This window comes from Lithobates pipiens, unplaced genomic scaffold (genome assembly GCF_037356315.1).
Source record: "Lithobates pipiens isolate NorthernLeopardFrog02 unplaced genomic scaffold, aLitPip1_a1.2 Scaffold_4, whole genome shotgun sequence".
Classification (NCBI taxonomy): domain Eukaryota; kingdom Metazoa; phylum Chordata; class Amphibia; order Anura; family Ranidae; genus Lithobates; species Lithobates pipiens.
Genome location: NW_027507852.1, coordinates 338,218 through 361,516, shown reverse-complemented (window position 1 = coordinate 361,516; position 23,299 = coordinate 338,218). Strand labels below are relative to the sequence as shown.

General features: G+C 41.0%; 1 protein-coding gene across 2 annotated transcripts in view; it reads right to left on the bottom strand.

Annotated features, from left to right (window-relative positions):
* Positions 1 to 9,513: 9,513 nt before the first annotated feature.
* The window catches only part of SALL2 (spalt like transcription factor 2), a 39,555-nt gene continuing 25,769 nt past the window's right edge, over positions 9,514 to 23,299 (bottom strand). Inside the window, exons 2-3 of one of the 2 annotated variants that reach the window (XM_077466854.1) lie at positions 12,585 to 15,460; positions 9,514 to 11,610 (exon numbers count right to left, since the gene is read on the bottom strand). In XM_077466854.1, the coding sequence (XP_077322980.1) occupies positions 11,233 to 11,610; positions 12,585 to 15,460 (3,254 nt within the window). In that variant the 3' untranslated portion in view covers positions 9,514 to 11,232. The remainder of the gene's footprint in view (positions 11,611 to 12,584; positions 15,461 to 23,299) is intronic. The other variant, XM_077466855.1, reaches the window with a different exon arrangement.

The following is a 23,299-nucleotide window of genomic DNA, read 5'->3' as shown; positions in this document are numbered from 1 at the left end:
CGGGATCACCGCCAGGGAGGTTAACGAACAGACTTTGGTGTGATCGTGTGTAGGCAAGTCCTTTTCAGCGGAACTCCGTCAGAAAAAACGTCAGAGTTTATTCTGACTGAGAAAATGGTCATGTTTACGTGGCATAACTGGTAAGTGTGCTGAGAAACTTTTGTCTGTTTGTGTCGTGTGTTGCCCTTCTATGTGCACCTTGCTGTGAGGCTAGTTAGAAATTGGGGTGGTTGCCAACTTATTGTATGTTAGTTCAACCAATAAGTTTGTTTAGATTACTGGTTCATTTCTCAGGAGGGAAATGGCCTCTGCTCACAGAGAACCTGTCCATCCACTTAGCAAAGGTTCTGTTTCTCTTATTTACCTACAGGTTTAGTGCACTATCCTGTTTTGGGGAGGGCCATTTAATATAACCCCCCTCCCCATAAAAGGGCTACAGATGTAATAGTGGGTTTGTGTTCATATGTAAGCCCTAACTGTTTACATGTGTATTTTGAAGGTATGCAGATGAATTACGTATGTGTGCATATGCTGCTTTTTTAAAAATTGTTGTATCCATTTTTTCTAAGAATCTTTGGTAAAATTTGATTGATTGCTTTATTAATTGATACAAACAACACTACATATTTCCATGCTTTTTTCATAATTGCCTATATCTGTTCCAGGCCAAAAAATTGAATACTCTTCTGGTACAGAATTGCAGCAGTCATACCCATAAAATCTTATGGCTCTCTTGCTCACTTTTGAGAATTCCCAGTCAATTAAAGGAGAAGTATAGCCAAAGCTAGTTTGGATGTACTTCTCTTATAGATCACAGGAGTGCAGTTCATTCTGCACTCCTTTGATCCGTTTTCAGCTGATAGCGGGCTATAGACGTTACAGAGCTGATCTAGGCTCTAAAAAGATCACGACCATATGATCGGGATCTGCCCAGAAGCCTGGACAACTAGCTTAGTCTCTCAGAGATCCGCTGAGAGCCTAAGCCAGCCCCTCCTTCCAACTCCACAGCCCAACACTCCAGTGACCGGGGGGGGAGGGGGGGGTTGGGTTTCAGAGTAGAGAACCAGAGACTGACAGTCCTTGGCTCTCTGCTCAAAGAATGCTGAGAACTGAGCGATTAGTGGTCTTTAATTGCTCATTTTTCACTGCAGAGCCAGCAGGAGACAGATGCAACATCGGATCAATGCCACATCCACATAGAACTTCTGTTTTGAATCTCAGTTGGGATGTGAATATTTTTGTTTACTGGTTATTATATGGTCTTTTTATTCAGTGTTTTTTAAATGTATACTTTTTAAACTTATGTTATATCTCTTTTTTTTAACTATGTATACATTTATGTTCTACAAATAAATAGTTAATAATACATAAAAATACCGTCCCAGAGCACAATGGGAGCGTTAAAGAGACAATATAGAAGACCCTGGTGGCTTGTTGGCTCTGTTTGTCCAACTGGCACTTCTGATTGATTAACCAAACTAGTCACTCTGTTTGGTGTATAAATTGCAACCTATAGGGGTTGATTTATTAAAGGAAAATAGACTGTGCACCTTGCAAAGTGCAATTGCACTCTGCAAGGGCAGTTGCTTCAGAGCTTAGTAAATGAGGCAAAGCTTCACTTTGCAAAGAATACCCAATCACATGCAAAGGAAATGAAAAAAAATGCATTTTTGCTTGCACATGATTGGTTGATGAAAGTCAGAAGAGCTTCTGCTCATTTACTCATTTGCAAAGTGCACAGTCTTTTTGCCTTTAGTAAATCAACCCCATGGCCTGTGATTGGGTTTTTCTCAACAGGTTGTAAAGAGAATTATGAAAACATGTTAAAGGGATTTTAAAGTTTTACCTGATAACCAATAAAAATATACACATTTTAATATACAAAAGTTTATATTTGAAACAAAGAACAAACATTTTTAGGAAATATATATTTTTGTTAGTTGTGGACATAAAAAATGAAAAAAGTAAATACTGTATTTATTGGAGTATAACACTCACTTTTTCACCATGAAAATCGGGTGCAAATAGCGTGTGCGTGTTATACGCCAATACAAAAATTTTCGTTTTTCCTGAAACTTCCCTCTTAAAATGAATGTGCGTGTTATATACCTGTGCGTGTTATACGCCGATAAATACGGTATGTACAAAACAACTACAGTTTCTTTAAGTGTATTCTCCTTTTTCAGGCTTTCTGCTGCAAGTGAATCCACACAGTGGGTTCTCAGCTACATGTATCTTGTTTAGAATTTATTTAGTTTATATATTTTTAAAATTATAGCCAAAAAGCTTATGGTGCTCCTGTTATAGAAAGGTTACAACCACGCGACATTGCATAATTGTTATAAATGTAGTGCCTGTTGCATACCTTGATAATTAAAAAATAAAATAAAATAAAATCAATCCTCAGAATTTTGATTTATACATCTTTCATCCACATCTCAAGTACATTTTTAGAGTTGGACAGCTCTTCCTCGCAATACTGGCAGCTCTGTCCATACTATATTTCCCATAACTCCACTGAATTAGCATTACCCAATGTCTGCAATGCAAACACATACCATGGGGCATCAATGTTGGAAAATCACGTATGTGTATTGTCACCTCATCACATTGTAGTTTCATCCAGAGCAACGCAAATGGCAATAACACCAAGGTGTTGCATCGTCGTCACCTGCTGCAAGTGATGACATATGCTTCACATGTATGCATAATATAATTGCTAGGATTGAGTGAACCTTGCGTGTGAAGTTGTGCACCAGTATGATGTATTCCATTTAGAAAGAAAAACTGCTGCCACCAAATGACATTTCCTGGCCAGATTTATATGTTTGTAAAAAAAAAAAACAGCATGGGGTCCATCTCAAATCCATATCAGACCCGATATCCAGTGGATAAAGGTCTAGTATGGATTTTGAGGGGGAACCCCCATGCACTATTTTCTATTTAAAGGAACAGTTCTCCTTGTCTACACATAAATCGCGTAACAAAAATGGTCTGGTAAAGATTTCGAGCAAGACCCCAGGCAAAAAAATGTCATCTGGCGATGCAGATGCAATGTTAATCATGATGAACAATGACCCACATTGTGATGAACTTCTCTATACAAAACTGTACAAAAGCATGGAGGTGGTAATTATGGGGGTGTTTCTCTGCAGCATGGGGCAAAATACCATCACTTTTTAGAGGAAAATCTGCTGCCCTCTGCCAGAAAGTTGTCAATGGGAAGAAGGTTTACCTTCTAGCATGGCAATGACCCAAAGCACACAGCAACAATGACCACACAGTGGTTGAAGGAGAACAAGATGAATGTCCTTACATGGCTTAGTTAGAGCCCAGACTTAAACCCCATTGAAAATCTGTGTAATGATTTAAAGACTGCAGTCCACAAATGGCCACCATAAAATTGAACTGAACTTGAGCAGTTTTGCAAAGAAGAATGGGCAAATATTGCAAAGCCTAGATGTGCAAAGTTAGTAGAGACATATCCAAACAGACATGTTTGCTATAACTTGTACTAAGTAAATACAGCTGGATAAAACAGAAACTGTCTCTGTCTCTGTCTTCATTTCAGGCTGCAAAGCAACAAAATGTGATTATTTTAAAGGTGGGTGATTATTTTATATACCCAGTGTATATTACAGTACACCAATTATTAGATGTGGTGGCTACATTCATTTTTTTCCCTCTGTTTTCACCCGATCTATCCAGTAACACACTCCCTGTATTAGGGTGCCTACACTCTGGATGAAGAAGCAACAAATACTCCTTTGGACAGCAGCATTGTCAATCTAGAGTAAGGGGAGTGCTAGATGTATTAGCAGATTTAGTTACACAAAATAAATTAAAGCCAAACTCCTGTTAACACTTTTTAGTCAGTTGCAGCAACCATTTTTTTTCCTTTTGAGATAAAGGTTTTACATAAGTAATTAAAAGCTGATTGTTGTAAGAACCCCTGTCACAGTTAAATGTTTTTCTCAATCCTCTAAGTGCTACATCTGCTGAACAGCTTACTAGCAGGATTATCAGGTGAAAATAAAACAAAGAAAGTCTAAAAAAGGAAGAAACAAATACAGCCATGACATCTAGGATTTGGTAAGCTACAATATATTAAATGTTGCCTTTTGGGTTTATTACCTTTTTAACCTCCCTGGCGGTACGATTATTTCGGATTTTAGGTGCTAAAAGCGGTACAATTATTTTGCATGAAAATTTGGCATTTTATATTGTAGTCCTGTAATTCTTAGCAATAACTCACTTAAATCTGTCCAAACCAGAGTCTAGCAGACATCCCGTGTATGATAAAGTTTGAAAAATTTAATAATAAATTATAATATAATAAATAATTATAAATAATTGTACCAAATAACAATATAACAATAATAAAAATTATTCAATAATGTAATCAAATCAAAAACACAGAAATTTGCTCAGTTGCAGAATTGTCACTGTCATTACTTTTCAGTATTTGATGACGGATCTCCCCGCAAATCGATATCGCTCAATTATGCAAGTGATTACAATTTATTCTCACTGTTTTCTAGCTGGTCTAAAATCATTTTTGATGTAAAGTGACAGTTTTGGTTGCTATGGACAATCTCCAGTTTCCAGGCATAAAGAACAGTTTTATAATATAAAACTGCATGCAGGACACTGGGCAGACCACTAGGGACAAAGGGGATGTGAAATTATTACATACAGCAATGTAATCTATAAGATTACATTATACTGTATGTATAGTGAGTGTTTCACTTTTTGAATTTGGCACCGATCTCTGTCCCCGTGCGTCGCAGGGCACGGAGATCGGCTCCGTGATAGATCAAGCGAGACGCGACTCGCTCGTACAGCGCAGGGACATCGCTGGATCCAAGGGAGAAGGTAAGTAAGCGTCCTCCTGGATCCAGCCATGTGGTCCCGAGTCTGGCTCGGGGTTACCACTTTTGGTATAAAAATTCCACCCCGAGCCAGACTCGGGAATACCGTCAGGGGGGGTTAAAGCAACTGTTTTTTTGAAGGTAATCATGCCAATTTGAAAGAGTACTGTATTTCATTTTAATATACAGGATCTTCTTAAAGTGGAAGTAAACCCATCGATTTAAAAGTTTCAAAAAACAGTTACATTCCAGGCATGATGGGAATGATAACGGTCACATTGGTTGTGCTCTCAACCAAACTGTCAAACCATCCAATGGCTGGTGTCATAACTGATCACATGTGCAGCATCACGACAGTTGAAGATTAAACAGAGGCCAAGATGGAGGCTTCCTTGGCTGAAAACGATAGGAGGGTTTACTTCGACTTAAAGAGGAGTTCCGCCTGAGGAAAAAAAAATAAAAGTCAGCAGCTACAAATACTGTAGCTGCTGACTTTTAATATATGGACACTTACCTGTCCAGGGAGCCCGCCATGTCAGCATCCCAGACAATTTTCGGATTGACTCCTGGGGTGCTGCTGCCATCATTCCTGGTAAGGGAAAGCAGCAGTGAAGCCTTTTCGGCTTCACAGCTGATTCTCTACTGCCGTGCGCGAAGCACTGCGACTTCTATCTGGCCCGGCGGTGGAGGAAGAAGGAGGGGGCCGAACTTCTGAGGGACGGCGCTGTGGTACAGTCTCCTGGAAGTGGCAAAGGGTGCCTGTGAAAAACAGGTATCGTTATATGCCCCCCCCCCCGAAAAGGTGACAAATGTAGCACCGGATAGGGGGGAGGAAGCAGATAAGTAGAGGTTCCACTTTTGGGTGGAACTCCTCTTTAAGTATCCAGCTGGAGAGCTAAGACATAAACTGTTTTTAGGTTCTTAGTCCTACAGGCATATACCTCAGGCTGCCCTTTGGAGCTGCAGTAGAGCAATTTGCTCCAAATGGCAGAAATTGTCTCAGGTTTAATTAAAGTATATATGTAACCCTCACCTTGTAAAACAACCCATTCAATTTAAAATAGAAATGAAAGGCAAAACATTTGTGTAAATATATAAAAAAAAACATTATAAATACCTTTTTTCCATTGATATAAGTGATCACATTCCATCTGTTCTCAGCTGCATAAGGAGCTCAGCTTAGGGGAGGAGAAACTGCAGCACACTGGACTTCCCAGTGAATCGCTGCACGGGAGAGGGGATGGGGGCGTGTCAACAAGTCTAGTTATTGAAGGAGAGCAGGCTGAGCAGGCTGAGTTCCCGGCACAACCATAAAACTGACTACACTGTAATGCATAGAGTGGTCAGTTTTTAAAAGGAACGCAAAATGTCTGGCAGGAGCACCACAGCTTTCACACACAGAAAGCAATACAAGGAGAACAGGGTCATTTTTTTTATACAGGTACATGGTACACAGGCACCGTTAAGTGAGCCCACACATGATCGGATTTTCCAACAACAAGATCCGATCGCACATTTTCCATCGGAGAGTCCCACCGTGTGTACATGGCATAAGACTGCAGCAACAAGCTTTGTAAACACACTCCAGTTCACCAACACTCTCATAAATATTTTTCGAAAAAATACCATAGTTGTCAGATTGTCAGACCAGGCCTAAAGGACTTGCTGCATATTCAAAAATGATATAATAGCTTAGGTGGGGGTGACTATAAAAATATTCATTATTTTCCCTACTAATAATAGGACAGAGGTATATATAATTTACAATTGAGACACAATTATTATTTTAGATTATTATGATTATTATTTTTTTCAAGCCTGAAGAATGCAAGCTTTATATGCTCATGCCAACTTGCTCTTTATGTGTATTATTACAGTTATTGAGGCATTGAGAGAAAATGCCATGAAGACAGTGAAGAGAGGAATAAAACCAGAGATAAAGAGGAAATGTTCACCCAAGTGCTTTAAAGGGATTAAAGATGGGCTCAGTTGGCAGGAAGTTTGGCTGAATAGAGAAGGGGAGGCCAGCTGGTCTAACAGTGGGGGATATGTGCGCCATGAGCCTGGCAAGTCAAACATAATCGCTTAAATAATATTATCTGTAACCAGGACCTCTTGATCTCCTCTTCTTCCAATCTGTGAGAAGAATGAACGTTAGGCCTAGGCTCAGCTGCTGCAATGCCTGAAAATTAAGAAGACGGGTACCATGGAAACACAGCATCTTTAATATGCAGCCAGTGCTAGGCCTACATTCTCTGCTCTGCCTGCTTTGAGGACATTAAGATGTAAATTCTTACAGAAGAGTAACACAATAGAAATACAAATCTAACATTTTGCCCCTGTGGGATATAATATGCTGGAGAAATACACATTTAAAAGGGATATTGCAGATTTTGGAGCGTTCATTTGCTTTCCAGTTCACAGATAAGTATTTTTTTCTGTTAAGTTTATCAAGAACCGAGTTCACTGCCCTTGAAAAACTCAAGTATGCAATGTACAGCTCATAACTTGACATTTGTTTTAATATTTGGCACAAAACATGATTTGCAGAGACAATGACATTTTTAAATGAGGGCTTATAGGGTTTGATTAACTAAAGGCAAATAGGCTGTTCACTTTGCAAGGGAAGTTGCACTTTGCAAGCTTAAGGAATGAGGTGAAGCTCTGATGGCTTCCATTATCCAATCATGTGCAAGACATCGTTGGTCATTCTTTGCAAAGTCAGTTTTCACCAAATTCACTAAGCTCTGGAAAAAATGTCATTTTAAGGTGAACAGCCTAGTCCCATTAAGTAAATAAACCCCATAGACCTTACAGTGCAAAATAAAATTATAAAGTGTAATGCCCCATACACACGATCAGAGATTGTTGATCTGTGTGGTCTTCTACAGTCTTTGCTGGTTTCTATATATATTCAGACCTATGAACAGGATATAGGAGCAAGCATGGGGGTCAATGTGGCCTCGGTTATGTTGGGGAGACCATGCAAAAACCTGAGGACTGCATTGCAAGGCAAAAGTATGCCATTTGGGATAAGCGGGTAGAATTACCATTGGTAAGGCACTTTGTGGAAAGAAGTCATACTGCTTCCCAGATATATAGCCAGTATATGGCTATTGATCATATTCCTAAATGAAGGAAGGGTAGAGACAGGAAGTTGATACTTAAAAAGAAGTGGATAAATTATTTGAATACTTTCAGCCATTGGGGTTAAATGTCAAATTTGATCTACCAATAATTTCCACTCGCCTGCTCACATTTGGCGAGTGGAAATTAGCTGAGAGTGAGTAAGGAGCCATATTGGAGGGGGAGGGGGAGGGGGAGGGTGCCGATGTCAGGTGGGGTTAAATGGGAGCAGATTCTGCGATCAGCCAGTAAACTGTGGGGAAGGAAGAGGAGAGGAAGAGGAGAGCTGGCCAGATGACAGAGAGAAAGGATCTCCATGTGAAACAAAGTGCCGCCCCGTGGACCAGCTCCTATGATAGACAGCACATTGGTCCAATGTCGGTAAATTGAAGTAGCATGATGTCTATCATAGGAGCTGGTCAAGGAGGCAGGACTTTTTTAGACAGCGGAGATTCCCTCTCCGTCTGATCCAACTGTCTCTCTTCTTCCTCTCCTCTCCTTTCCCCGCATTTTCCTGCCATTCGCTGGGAGGAGAATCAGCTCCCATGAGGCTACATTGATGGGCACTGATAGGCTGCATTGATGGGCAATGAAAGGCTGCATTGATGGGCACTGATGAGGCTGCACTGATGGGCACTGATAGGCTGCATTGATGGGTACTGATGGGCAATGATGAGGCTGTGTTGATGGGCACTGATGAGACTGCACTGATAGGCTGCACTGATGGGCACTGATGAGGCTGCATTTATGGTATCTGATGAGGCTGCACTGGTGGGTACTGATGAGGCTGTATTGATGGGCACTGATAGGCTGCACTGATGGACACTGATGAGGCTGCATTGAATGGCACTGATGGGGCTGTACTGATATGCTGCATTGATGAGGCTGCACTAATGGGCACTAATGAGACTGCACCAATGAGGCTGCACTGATAGGCACTGGTATACTGTACTGATGGCACAGATTAGGCTGCACCAATGAGGCTGCACTGATAGGCACTGATATGCTGCACTGATGAGACTGCATTGATGAGCAATGATAGGCATTGATAGGCTGCATTGATGGGCACCGATGAGGATACACTGATGGGCATTAATGAGGCTTTATTGATGGGCAATGATGAGGCTGGACTGATGGGCACTGATGAGACTACACTAATGAGACAGCACTGATATGCTGCACTGGTGGGCACTTATATGCTGCACTGATGGGCACTAATGAGACTGCACTGGTATGCTGCACGGATGGGCACTGATATGCTGCATTGATGGGCACTGATAAAGTTGTTGTTGCTAATATGTATTTTTGTAACTTAATGCTGCATAAAACATTTAACAGTGTAATTTTATTTGATAATTTATGAGGGCATGTTTAGGCGCGGAATTAGAAGTGGGGCAGGGTAGGGATTGGGTGGGGCAACTGGTGGCGCGTACAACTCTTAAGGCTTGGCTAGTAGCTCAGGACTTGAAATTTTGAGCCCTGTATAAAGTATATCTTTAGTAACAAAAACAACAAATTTACATTTATAACAGAATATCCTTTATTAAGCACACACATATTATATGTAAACTATTTTAGCAAAAACATACTAGTGTTTGAGAGAACAGAAGAGGACAGAACTAGCACTTTACCATGCATTGTCTGAGTAAATATCCTATGCAGAGGCTATAGCAGAAATCACGATGTAAGTCAGAAGCAGTGAGTACATCAAGTCTGATAAAGGTAAAAATAATTATCAATGTCAATTATAAGCAGACAAGTGGTGCTAGTGAGAAGCATGCATGAGTGCTTCATCTCTGTATTGTCTCTTGCATTAAAAACGATGCACGAGTGCTTCATTTCTGCATTGTCTCTAACAAAAAAATAATCTGTCATACGCAGGCACATATAAAGGGAAATCACAGTGAAAATTGCTATTTTGTGAGCAGGCATTTTAGCAGTGAACTTGTAAAATGTTATAGATAGTCAGAATCTGGGATATTTTTAACTCTGCCAGGCTTTTACATTAAACAGAAGTCCAGCGCAAGCTGTTTTTCTTTGTTTTTGAAGAGAAGGACTTGGACCTCTGTATGGTTTTTACTGCTGTCTGAGCCCACATTTATCCCAACTTCCTCTTTTGGTGTCTGTTGACATCTGGGACCCAGAGCTATGGGAAATGTTCCCACCAGAAACATAGACATCAATAAAAACCTTTTTATTTCCAGTGAGGAGGATTCAGAGCTTCTGCAATGGTTTTACTGCTGGCTGTGTTCCCATAGAGAATGTGTGTCCCACCTCTAATGTTAGTGAGTGACTGCTACCCCTCGGGACAAGAAATAAGCAGAGATCTTCCCATTAGGGCAACAGAAGTTCTAACTTTCCTTGTATCAAAAATGTAACAAATGTTTTATCTAAATGTAATAATGTGCATATACAGTAACTCTTATTTACCAATCAGTTTGAAAAAAGGCTGAACAGTGAAAAGTGAATGGTGATGGTCACTGTGGATTATTGCATTGTGTATTGTTTTCAGCACAAAAAAGCCTGCTTGTGCTTTGTGTTGAAAGGAGTTTTAGTTATTCGTACTTCCTGAGCATTGTTGTGTAGATAATGCTATGATGCTTTATATGATAAGCTCAATGTCCAATAGGCCATCTGTTTTAAGAAGTGCAGAAATGCTTTTCGGTCATGTTTATGGCGGTCACTTTTGAAAATGATAGTATGTTACAGATCAAACTTTTTCCGGGTTGTCCAGGTGTCATCGACACAAAAGCTAAAGCTACTTCTGGTTTTGTCTTTCTATTATCTCATGTTCTTGTAGTTTTACTCAGTACTGGAATTTTTTCTTGAAAAAATAATTGTAGAATCTATATCAATACAAAAGTAAGGCATATTTGACATGTTCTTGGATGATTCAGTGAATTCTTCTCCATGTTCTATTGATTAACACCTTTCTACAAACTAGAGAGAATTAAGTTTTTCAAACGGAAGTTTAATATTCAAACCTGGGATTGTCCCTTGTAAACTGGGACATATGCTAGCACTGTTCACTAGTTTTTTTTTTGTATATCTCATTGAGACCTCACTGTATTTTACTAGACTGAAATCTAACAGGACACAGTAGAACCATTTCTGGAAACTGTCAGCTGTATAAGAAGAGTAAGCACTGTGTGACACTTTAAACACACAATACCAATTCAGTCTTTACATTATATGACTATCAGTCATATCGGCTGCCATGTTCAAAAGGCTCAGTCTACTTTTCTTCTTTAACGGGACTCTCGTGTAAAGCCTCTGCAATGCTTGGACTCTTTTCTTTGACTTCCACGAGTCCTCCTGCTGGAATGTGCCCAACTTTAGCTGCTCGCACTCCAATCAGAGCAGGGGGTGAAATGACCGCAGCTGTAGAAGTTATGTTACCAGTTGCTGATGGTGGACCACTAGTGAGGTAAGCTGTGTATTGATTCCAAAATGATAAAGGGCTAACTCCAACAAGTTGTGTAGGAATATCCCTGGAGAGGAAGTCTTGCAGTTTCATTGGGGTTCCTGAGAGCAGAGGGCCTAAGTTATCCAGAGATAAACGTCTTCCTCTTCTTGAAGAGGTATTATTCCAAACATGAGTACTCATGTGTACCTGGAGAAGAAAACAGAGGCTGTAGAACATTGCACTGTAAACATATTTCAGTTATCAATTGCTGAACTGTTAGGGGAATTTATATTCTAAAGAGAACTGTGCACTCCTGCTATGGAATGGGTCTTCCTACTCCTCAGGGTATAAAATGGGTGTTTCTACACTTTCTATAACAGTAGAAATGTTTTATGTGTGCCTATCCTTTATGTTGCACTCTCCCTAAGGTAAGGTAAATTATACAAATTTTCAACACAGAGTTGGCAAAAACTCTCCCCATCATCATGCTACTTTACTGCCTAGATCCTTAAGGACATTTACACAGAGATGAGCACTGTAATAATGGTATTTTTAAGGCTTCCTTCAGAAGGATAAAGTATACTGATTTTTAAATGTATAATAATGCCACCTTGCAACTTTGCAACTCAAACAGTAGAAGACTACAAAAATAAAAAAAAGATGACTGATATATATACCTTTACGGCAGGTGGCGATTACTATCTTTGCTCTCTTGCAAAGCTATAGCCACTGCTAGAATCCAACACTTCTGGGCATGTCATATAGTCTGTCCCCCGCTGTTCTCTGTGTTTCTTCCCACTCACCCCTATTTCATTAGTGATTTCTGTAGTGACATAGAGGACCACAGTAGGTACCACAGTGCACAATGGAGGACCAAACATTTAACATACCCAGAAGTGTTAAATTCTAGCAGTGTCACTGCAAAAGACCAATGACTGGGGTCACAGCAGAATAAAAAGGTAAGTATGAGTCACCTTGTTTTGTAGGCCGCTTCTGCTTGAGTTCAAGTTGTCTAGTGACAGGTTTGCTTTAAAGACAAGATAAATGTCATAATTTATGTTTACAGTTTTTATGTATTATATCTAATCGGTCAGTCTTAGATCGAATGCTGTGTGCTTATTACCAAATCATGTATCTTAGTGTTTGTTACAAAGTGGAGATCTTCTAGCTGGAGAACCTACCTTAAGGTTCCCCCTTGTGGTGAACGCCCTTCCACACATATTGCAGGAAAAAGGCTTCTCTCCTGTATGAATCCGCTCATGAATCTGCAATGCACTGGCCGATGAGAACATCTTCTTACAAACTATGCACAGATGCTGCTTAGGGCTGCGTCTCAAAGGAGGGGAGAGGGATGAGGCCAGCGGTAGCCCTGGGAGCTGAACCAGTGCCAGTGTCTGGGGTGGGCTTAAAGCTTCACTCTTCAGTAATATTTGGGCTGGAGATGGGTGTTTGGGGCTGCTCATTGGCTGAGGAGGAAAGGTTTGGCTCACCTGGTGTGCCTGTAGCACATGCTTCTTCAGAATGGATGCCTCCAGAAAACTTTGTTTGCAAACCAAACAATGGAACAATCCATCTTTGGTGTGGCATTTCTCATGCTCCCCCAGTGACTCAGTGCTGGGTAATTTCTCAGAACAAAAATCACACACATGGGCTTCCTCTTTCTGGGGACTTCCCTCAGCTGTGGTGCTTATTTGTGTATCTTGATCTTTCTGTTCTGTATCGATTTTTTCATTTAGACTCTTCTCATCTGTATTTTCTGGATTCATGTTTTCCTCAGCTTTGTCTTCCTCCTCATTACCTAAATTAGAACTATTTGCTTTCTCTAGATGGGAGCCTGGTTCTGTTGACGCGCTAACTGGTTGATCTGGGGAAACAGTTGATTCTGTGGCAGGAAATGGCAAAGGCTGGAGAGCAGCAGAAGGTGATGCCCTGTCATCATTGTTCTTCACAACAGAAGCTGTGGAGTCATCATCCATGCTTGATATTTCGGACTCTACTAGTGCTGCCTTTTCACTTTCAGATTCACTTACATCCAAAGAATCATCTTCAGTGCTAACTTCATCTGAAAAATCTGGAATGTTTTTGTCTTCTATGGTTTCTGTTTTGCCGCCGACTCCAGGTGATATGTCTCCATTTGGAATCTGCCCACCAAGATGCATTCTTATATGTTGCTGGAGAGTGACAGCATTGGTAAACTTTTTCTGGCAAATTGGACATGAATTTTGAGGTTTTGATGACAAACTGGTTTTATGACCTACAAAATGGGCTTTTAAATTGCCTTTAGTTGAAAATGCTCGTCCACATATTTTACACTTAAATGGTCTTTCCCCTCCATGTTGGTTATAATGGAGCCTAAGTGCCCTGGGACAACTTAATACTCGTAAGCAGATGACACACTGGTTTGGAACTGTTGCCTGCTTGTCAATTTTTTCAACTAACTGTTGTAATTTTGAAGTCTCTGAGTATGCCAGTGGTTCAACAGTGTATGAAAAAGGAAAGCTTCCAGATTTAAAATGGCTGGCTAGCAGTGCCCAACTTGGAAAAGATGTAACCAGCTTGCTAAGTTGCATTCTACTACTGACGTCAGCTGTCCCAGTGGATGACCTTTCAAGGGGAGGGGTATTTTCATCAGACTTTGCTTTTGGACATACATTCGAATTTTTCAAAGCAGCATCATTTGCTTTCACAAGTACCAGTTTGTTAAGTGCTGGTAATCCTTGATTTGCTGAACTTGAGAAGAAGTTTAAGCCTTCTGTTGACATTATTGGAGGTACAACTGGTTTCTTTTCTATTATTTCTTCCTCTGCCTTCTCTGGAGGTACTGACATGCCATATGGAAGTCCATTACTTGTCAAAACATAATCCAAATGCTCTGGAACAGGATGTGGGTTCATTTGTATATGAGGGTACTTTTCCCTATGTCGATGAAAGTGTACTTTCAGGTTGCCTCTAGTAGTAAAACGGTTTCCACATATGTTACATTTGTATGGTCGTTCCCCAGTGTGAGAACGTAAGTGTATTTGTAAGGCGCTATCACTGCCAAAAACCTTTGCACAGAAGCGACATTTGTGCTTTCCTGATGATCTTTCCAGTTGGCTTTCGCTTCGTAGCGACTCATTGTTCTTCTGCTTTAAATGGGGTGGGGTCGTTTCTAATACCCTAGCCCCTAAAAATAATCCAGATGGTAAGGATGGTAAACTTGGTGAAAATACTGTATGTGGTGAAATGAGCGGGCTTGCTGGTGAGCTTGGAAGTGAAGATTGTCCTAGAACTGGTTTTTCACAGATGCCCCCTATCAATTTGTCTTTTAGGTTTGGAATGCTCCTAGCCCCAAATGCTTGTCCTATAGGATTGTAGAGGTGAAGAAAAGTCTGCTTGGAGGGCTCATCTCTGCAAAATGTCTTTGTTGATTCTGGAATAGATTCAGATGGTTTTGATGGACTGAAGACAGGTAAGGGTTTTGTTGCAGTGTTCCTTTCTGGTTGTGATGTTGTTGGATTTGAAGGAGTCATGGAAAGGGATCCAAGCATTAGTACCTGTTGACAAATTTGCTCTGTTATTTGCATCTGATGTATCTGCCTCTGCTGTAAAACTCTAAGTTCTTCCAGAATCATGGGAATGTTTATGGGAGCTGTAGCAGTCTGACCCCCAGGGACGGCTTCTTGACTCATAGGAGCCAGACCTACCTTTGGTCCTGACAGACCATCCATTACCAATCCCCCATTAGGAATAAGGAAGCGCTGAGAGGGTCCCACACCCTTTTTGTCCACCTCTGGTTTCATGGATCCCATCATTTGATAATGTGTTTCTTGGTCACATTGTCCAGTCACCATTGTTTTCTTTCCTGACCCAGCAATTTCTGGAGAGTTAGGTTGTGAGGCAGAGTCCTCAATAATGCTCTCTTGCTGGTTCTTTTTAGACTCTCCCTGGTTCTCTACAATCACAACAATTTGGTTGTCAAGAGAACAGCATTCTTTATGTCGGGTGAAATCAGAGGGTTCGTCAAACTGGGCGCAGCATTTCTGACACACTTGAACTTCTTCACCTGCTGTGTCCCCTGTAAAAAAAAAAAAAAAAAAAGAGATCTTTGATATGTAATAACATGTAGCACTACTTTATGCATGGGTAAAAATATGTTGTAGAAACACATGGCAACCTGCTGGGCTACCATAAAACAAATACAATGCATTTGGTAAAGATTTTCTTTTTTAAATGTTTACATTATAAAAGTGCAATTCAGTTAAACGTGAACACCAACCACTTTAAATTTTCCTTGAACCCCCATTTCTCCACCCCCCACACAAACACACACACTCTCTCTTCATTTAACAGGGCTCTCTTTGTATCCCAGCTTTTGTCAAGCATTAATACTCTGGAGAGAAAAGCCAGCTTCACAGCTCCTGGTAATTGATTTGTATTCACACAAGAGCCAAAGGGACCGACTTCCAAGCATTGATATGGTAATCCTTTCATGGTAACTGTCCCTTGTTCTGGCTAATTTACTCCCGGGTTCTTCGAGCTTAATTAAACTTGTTGAATTGGCTGGGGGTATGGGGGACTTTGAAACACAGCTTGGGAAGAGAGAGTATTCACTACCAAAGAAATGATTTGTGGAATTTGCTTTCATCTGCTATATGACTGAATAGGTACCCTATACATAGACTATACCTGTGTCTTAATGGCCAAGACAACATGAAGATGCTTGCTTCATTAATAGGTGCATTCCTGTTTATGTGTCCCTCAACCAAATTCTGTATCTAAAGGATTGTGTCATTTGTAAATGCAGAATGTATATACAAAAAATAAATCAACCTGATGTAGCTGGGAATGCTTACTAAAGGTCTATACTGTATTTCTTGCATTTCAGATGATCTAATTTGTGTTGTATAACTTAGTCAGGGTTACAAGCAAAATGTGGAGTCATAGTAATGTTTTTGACCCTTGCCTTCTTCAGTAGTACCCAGCCTATTTAATACAAACATAGAGAACACATGCATAAACACAATTCCACTTAACTACAGTATAGTTTCATTCTGCAGATTTTTTTATATACAGTTCCCTATAGGCATCATTGCTGTAGCATGTATACCATACTGTAATATGTACAGATTTATTTTCTCAGTCATATGTAGTGCCGACACTCCTGAAGAGCACGCGCTATGTGTTTTGTCATTTAACTTTTCCTGGTTTGGTTTTGGGTTTAATTACCTTAAATTTTGACCTCAGTACCAGTCTGGCTGGACTGCATGGTGTTCTGCCTGACTATAGGTGGCGCTGTCATCTCTGGCAGGGTTTAGAACGCAGTCTAGTTGGGTGCATTAAGAGTTTATTCTCTCTCGGAACCAGCCCAGTGGGAGTGTCACTCTTCCTGTGCATTCCGGGAGAGGGTACTTAAGGTGCTGACGTCACGTGCTTCGGGTTCCAGTCCAGAAGTGCTTTCTGACTGTTGGTCCTGGTCCTCCTGACCAGCCCCCAGGGCTCTCATGGCCTGGGGTGCAGATCCACCTGACTACAAGTCTCGGGGCTGGCTAGCCCGAGGCAAAGAAACTGAAAGAAGGATTCAGAGGCGGTCCAGTGCCGTCTCGGTTTGTGGAGAGCCCCAGCAACTGTGAAGGCATCCACGCAAAGTTTGGCTTCTCACCAAGAGCCTGGACAAGTTGAAAGACCCCAAGTGAATCTAGTCTCATGTGGTATCGCCAGACCTGCTGCAAGACACTGGTACCATACAAGGGTTCTTCTAGTTGTCTACACCTTTCAGTTTTATTCAAGTGTTCTATAACAAGTCTGTGACAGAGACTTTATTCAATTGTTCTACAGCAAATCTGTGGCAGAGACTTTAACCAAGTGTTCTACAACAAGTCTGTGGCAGAGACTTGGTTTGATTTAAGCACCCTGTTGGCTGCTAGGCCTGGCGAGAGAAGGACTATCCGATAAAGGTGAGGATCCAGTTGCGAATGGCTATTCTCTGGATTTCCTAATGTGAGAGACCTTTTTCCTATTTGACTTAGCACTAAGAGTACCTGGACTTTCCTACCTAAACCCTCTAACCCTATGGTCAGAGACTATGTTCGTTAACTATTTTTTGCAAATAAAAATCCCTCTAAGTGGATCTGACGTCAGTCTCTACAGTTCTTGGGCCATCTACCTCGGGAAAACCCCTAGACGCACACGAGGTCAAGAAGGTAACAGTAAGCCCAATTAAATCAGCCGCTCTTTCGGGAGTCAGTGCTACACATACATTTCATATCACAGCCCTTTATGTGAAGGAGCTGCTACAAGTACTAAACTGATACCTTTCATATGATAGCCACCTAGTGTATATCTCCCTGCAAAGTAATACTGAAAATATGTTTTTGCTAAACTCCATTCCAAATGTGCCCCAAATCATAGCCTTTTTTAATAGTTCAATGAATCTTGGGACAGTAACATATATTGTAGCATTTTTAGCATATCTAAACCCAACAAAAAAAATTAATACATTGCAGCTTACCAATTCTTAAATGTGGTCTTGGCATTAAAGTGGTTGTAAAGGCTCAAGGTTTTTTATCCTCATGCATTCTATGCATGAAGGTAAAACAAAAACTTCTGTTTGTAGCATCCCCCCTCCCCCCCCAGCCCCCCTAATACTTACCTGAGCCATAACTTGATCCAGCGATGTGCACAAGAGCAGCGGCGCTACCGGGTCTCAGCAGTGGGAGCCATTGGCTCCCTCTACTGTCAGTCACAGCCATTGAGCCAATGAGAAGAGAGCAGGGGTGGGGGTGGGGTATGACATGTTTGGTTTTAAAATAATCTGCCTTTAATATCGCTTTAATTTTCTTTTTAGGCTTTTTTCTTTCATTTGTACCTGGTGATCCAGCCAGTGTAACACAGTTCCTGGGTGTCCCCACTCTATGGAAGAGCAACTGAGACACTCTTGGACAACAACATTGGCAATCTGGGAAAAGGATGGTGTTAAATGGACTAGCAAACTTAGGTGCACTGGACAAATAAACAAAGATGAACTTCAGCTTCTAAAGCAGTTACAACACCTTTTGGGATAAAGGTTTTACAAAACGTAATAAAAGCTAACCATGTAAGCATGTAAATTAGCCTTTCTTATCCTTTTTACCCCAGAGGAACCCTTGATATAATTTTCAGATCTAGGGGAAACAATTTATTGGTGACCAGTGGGAAGAATGCCCCCCTTACAGTGGTGGTCAGAATGCAACCCTTAGAAACAGACAAAGAAATAATTGGTGTTGGGCTTTCAAATGCCATTGGCCTCAGAATTAATCAAGTACCCTCAAATCGGCAGTCAATTAGCCACAGCTCAAGGAACACCTAACAACCTCCGGAGTAACACTAGGGTTCTGCAGAACCTTGGTTGAGAATGGCTGTTGTAAATAATGATGTCTAATAGAACAGTGTTTCCAAACAACCCTTACAATCCAACACTTTTTGAAAAGAATGGGAAAAATCTGACAGAGGTTCCATATCATTACAACTCTACTCCAAAAGGGGTTTCCATGCAGTCCTTTGTAAATTGATTTCCCATCCTTAACATCCCTGTAAAACCCTATCAGATGGGCAGGATATTAATTATTGAGATCACAAGCAGATTACATTTAAAGTGGTTATAAAGACAGAAGTTTTTTTTTTACTTTCTATGTATTAAGTTAAAAAAACCTTGTGCAAGCAGCCCCCCTCCCCCTCCTATACTTGCGCATGATCTCGACCCAGCAATGTGCATGAGAGCAGAGGTTTTCTTGGCTCTCTCTCTCCTCATTGGCTCAGACACAGCAGTGGAAGCCATTGGCTTCTGCTGCTGTCAGTCACAGCCAGTGAGGAGGGAGTAGGGGATGGGGCAGAGTTGGCTCAGGAGCAAGCATGCACGAGTGCCCCCATAGCAAGCAGTTTGCAATGGGGGGCACTCGGCAGGGAGGGGATTGAGGATTGAGGCTGCTCTGTGCAAAACCATTGCACAGAGCAGGTAAGTATGCCATGTTTGTTATTTAAAAAAATAAAAACTGAGCCTTTAGAACCATCCTTATTTATTTTTAGCTCATTGCTATGAAATTCACTATTTATGCCCTGATCACAGTTCACATGGGTCAGAATTTAAAACAATGTGATATTCAAAACTATACAGCATAAAAAAAAAAAAAAACGGACAGAATTTAAAATATTCCAAATTCTTAGATCCGTAAATATATGCAAAATGATTTCTTAGATAAGGCCTATGATCTAGCACACTAAACAATCTCAATGTGAAGTGATTGGAGGTGAACAGGAACCCCCAGGCTAGGTTTGCATCTATATGTTTGCCTGTGGTCGTGTTGTGAGGAAACAGCAGCCTATTGATTTGAGTGGGCTATTGTACCTGTGGGGAGTTCAGGGAAAAGGTGCCTGACCCTTTTTCATGACCACAGGGAAATTATGCTTTGGCACTATGTTTTTCCATGCACAGGAAACTGCACTGGGTCTTTCCAATGTGTAGAGGTTCCATTAAAATTTTCAGTGGTAGTAAACTTAAAAACAAACATTTATTATATTGCAGCTTACCAATTATTAGATGAGGTTGCTGCATTCATTTTATTTTTTAGGCTTTCTTTCTTCTATTTTCACCTGGTGATCTGGCCAGTAAGTTGTTTGTCAACAGAACAAGCTCTCCTGCAAATGTAGCAGTTTAGAATGTTGAGACAAACCATTTATCACTGATAGGGTTGCTTTCAATGATCAACTTTTATTTATTCATGTAAAACCTTTATCCCAAAAGAATAAAACTGTTTCTGTAACTGCTTGTGTAACTGCAATGTGAGCTGGAGTTTGGTTTATATTTGTTACGGTATTAAAATCTGCTCCCCCCCCCCCCAGATTACCAAATGTGCCCCGGTGCTCCTTCATCCAGATTGGGGGCACTCTAAGCCCTTGTACACACGGTCGGAGATTCCGACGGAATGTGTCCGATCGGACCATTTTGTCGGATATTCCGACTGTGTGTGGTCTGCATCGGACTGTTTCCATCGGAGTATCCGACGGACCAACTTTTCCAACTTGCCGGTAAAATTTTCTAACAAAATGCTCGGATCGGACATACTGCGATCATGTGTAGAGAATTCCGATCGGACAAAGTGCCACACATGCTCAGATCAAATTCCTACACCAAAGCTATTGGCTACTAGCGTGAACGTAGCCCCGTCGTAATGAAATAACGTAATCTCGTTGGATTTTCCGACAACTTTGTCCGACCGTGTGTATGCAACAGTTTCGGACAAAACCCGTCAGACAAAATCCGACGGATTTGGTTGTCGGAATCTCCGACCGTGTGTACAAGGGCTAATATAGGAGGTTTGTTACTAGCCAGATCACCAGGTGAAAACAGAAGTGTCACTCCCTTGTTGTAAATGTAACCTTTTTTTTTTAGACAGATCAGCTAAGAATAGACTGGTAAACATGTGAAAAAACAGGAATTCGACCTGGTGTTCTAAAAATTTAAAAAGTATCCATATGCAATATTTTTATATTCACCTGGAAAAAATGCATTTTATCTTAGCACTAAATAATAATGAAAATATGTATGAGATGACCTGTGCACGGGGTAACAGTAGCTCCCTCAGTTCTAACTTAGTTTTAAACATATTTAACAAACAATGTAATAAGCTTCAGATTTTGGTTTTAATATTTTAACACCAGCTAAAAAGTAATTTTAGCCTGATATGATGACTACACTGGGTACATCATTGCTTTTCTGAATAGGTACCCTGGTTGGTTCTTCTGTCAGTGGTAGGTGAAAGCTAACTGAGCTACTCTTGCTTATTTGGACTAGGATAGGAACAGTGTTATTTCTCAAAGTTCTTTGCTGCTGAGATGGGGATGGCTGGTGTGGATAGTATTGACAGCTGCATTGCTGAATTGAGAAGGGCAGTGGGACTACATTTTGACTTTAGCTGGAGATCTTGGCGATTTCCAGGTATGGTGTGCTTCATTTTCTGGGATGACAGGGTAGGAGTATTTGCATGGTACCTATAGGGATCAAAGGGAGTCATAACCTAAGGACAACCACATTGCTGAGCCAGAGAAGAAGAGGGAGTGAGAGCAAGAAAAATGCACATGTAAACTTGTTGGGCCAAGGATGGAGACAAAGGGACATTTTCAGAGACATTTTGAGACTAATTTAGAGATCGGGCGAGAGGGGTATATGCAGTGTAGGGGCTCTACCGAATCAGTATTGGGGGACACATCAATTTTACAGGTACATATTTTAAATCTTTCCCAACGAACAACTGAATTACATGACACAAAAATTTTGTATTTTAACCTACCTGGCAGTAATCCCGAGTCTGGCTCGGGCTGGAATTTCAGTGCCACGAGCGGTAACCCCGAGCCAGACTCGGGATCGCATTGCTGGATACAGGGAGAGTTACTTACCTTGTCCCCTGGATCCAGCGATGTCCCCCCGCTGTGTGTGCGAGCTGTCCTCTGCTCGATTCACACAGTGCCCGAGTGCCGCCGAGCTCTGTTCCCTGTGACGTTACGAGGCACGGGAGTGGAGATCGGCGCCAAATTCAAAAAAGTAAAAATACACAATACACATACAGTACTGTAATCTGACAGATTACAGTACTGTATAAAAAAAAATGCACATCCCCTTTGTCCCTGGTGGTCTGTGCAGTGCCCTGCATGCACTTTTATATTATAAATACTGTTTTTTCTGCCTGGAATTTGGAGATTGTCCATAGCAACCAAAAACTGTCCCATTATGTCAAAAGTGATTTTAGACCAGCTAGAAAACAGCGATAATAAATTAGAACCACTTGCACAATTGAGCGATAGTGATTTGTGGGGAGATCCGTCATCAAACACTAAATCTAATGACAGCGACAATTCTGCAAATGAGCAAATTTCAGTGTTTTTGGATTTGATTACATTATTGAATAATTTTTATTATTATTTTTTATCATTATTTATTATTATTTATTATATTATAAACTTTATCATACCCGGGATGTCTACTAGACTCTTGTTTGAACATTTAAGAGAGTTATTCCTAAGAATTACAGGCCTACAATATAAAACGCCAAATTTCCATGCAAAATAATTGTACCCTTTTCAGCACCTAAAATCAGAAATAATCATACCGCCAGGGAGGTTAAAAGAATCTGTCTGATTGTATAATTATTGGGTTTTGACACTGCAAGATTCTTTAAAGCCCTTTATGCATATTTTGCAGGGTTTTTGGAGTACTATGATTATGGTTATCCAGCCTAAGGGTAGATACAGAATCTGTGTTATCAACATGGCTTTACTGAAGACCTCACAGCTGAGCAAACATATGACACAATAGGGTTGATTTACTAAAACTGGAGAGAGCAAAATCTGGTGCAGCTGTGCACGATAGCCAATCAGCTTCTAACTTCAGCTCGTTCAATTAACCACTAAGACCCCTTTCACACCACACCGCCCATTGCGTAGGCGGTAAAACGCCGCTATTTTTAGCCGGATTTGCGGCGCATTTCGGCTGCTAGCGGGGATCTTTTACCCCAAGGCTAGCGGCCGAGAAAGGGTTAAAATCGCCGGCAATACGCCGCAATGGCGGCGTTTTGCCGGCGGTATTACAGCGCTGCCCCATTGATTTCAATGGGAAGCAGCGGTGGAGGAGCGGTAAACACACTGCTCCTTCACCGGTCCAAAGAAGCTGCTGGCAGGACTTTTTTCTAACGTCCTGCCAGAGCACCTCTGTAGTGTGAAAGCCCTCAGTCTTTCACACTACACACAATGGTGCAGCTTCTTTAGGGCGGATTGCAGGTGCTATTTCTAACACTATAGCGCCTGCAAAATGCCCTGGTGTGAAAGGGGTCTTAAAGCAGAGTTCCAGCCATTTAAAAGTTACCGTATTTTTCGGACTATAAGGCGC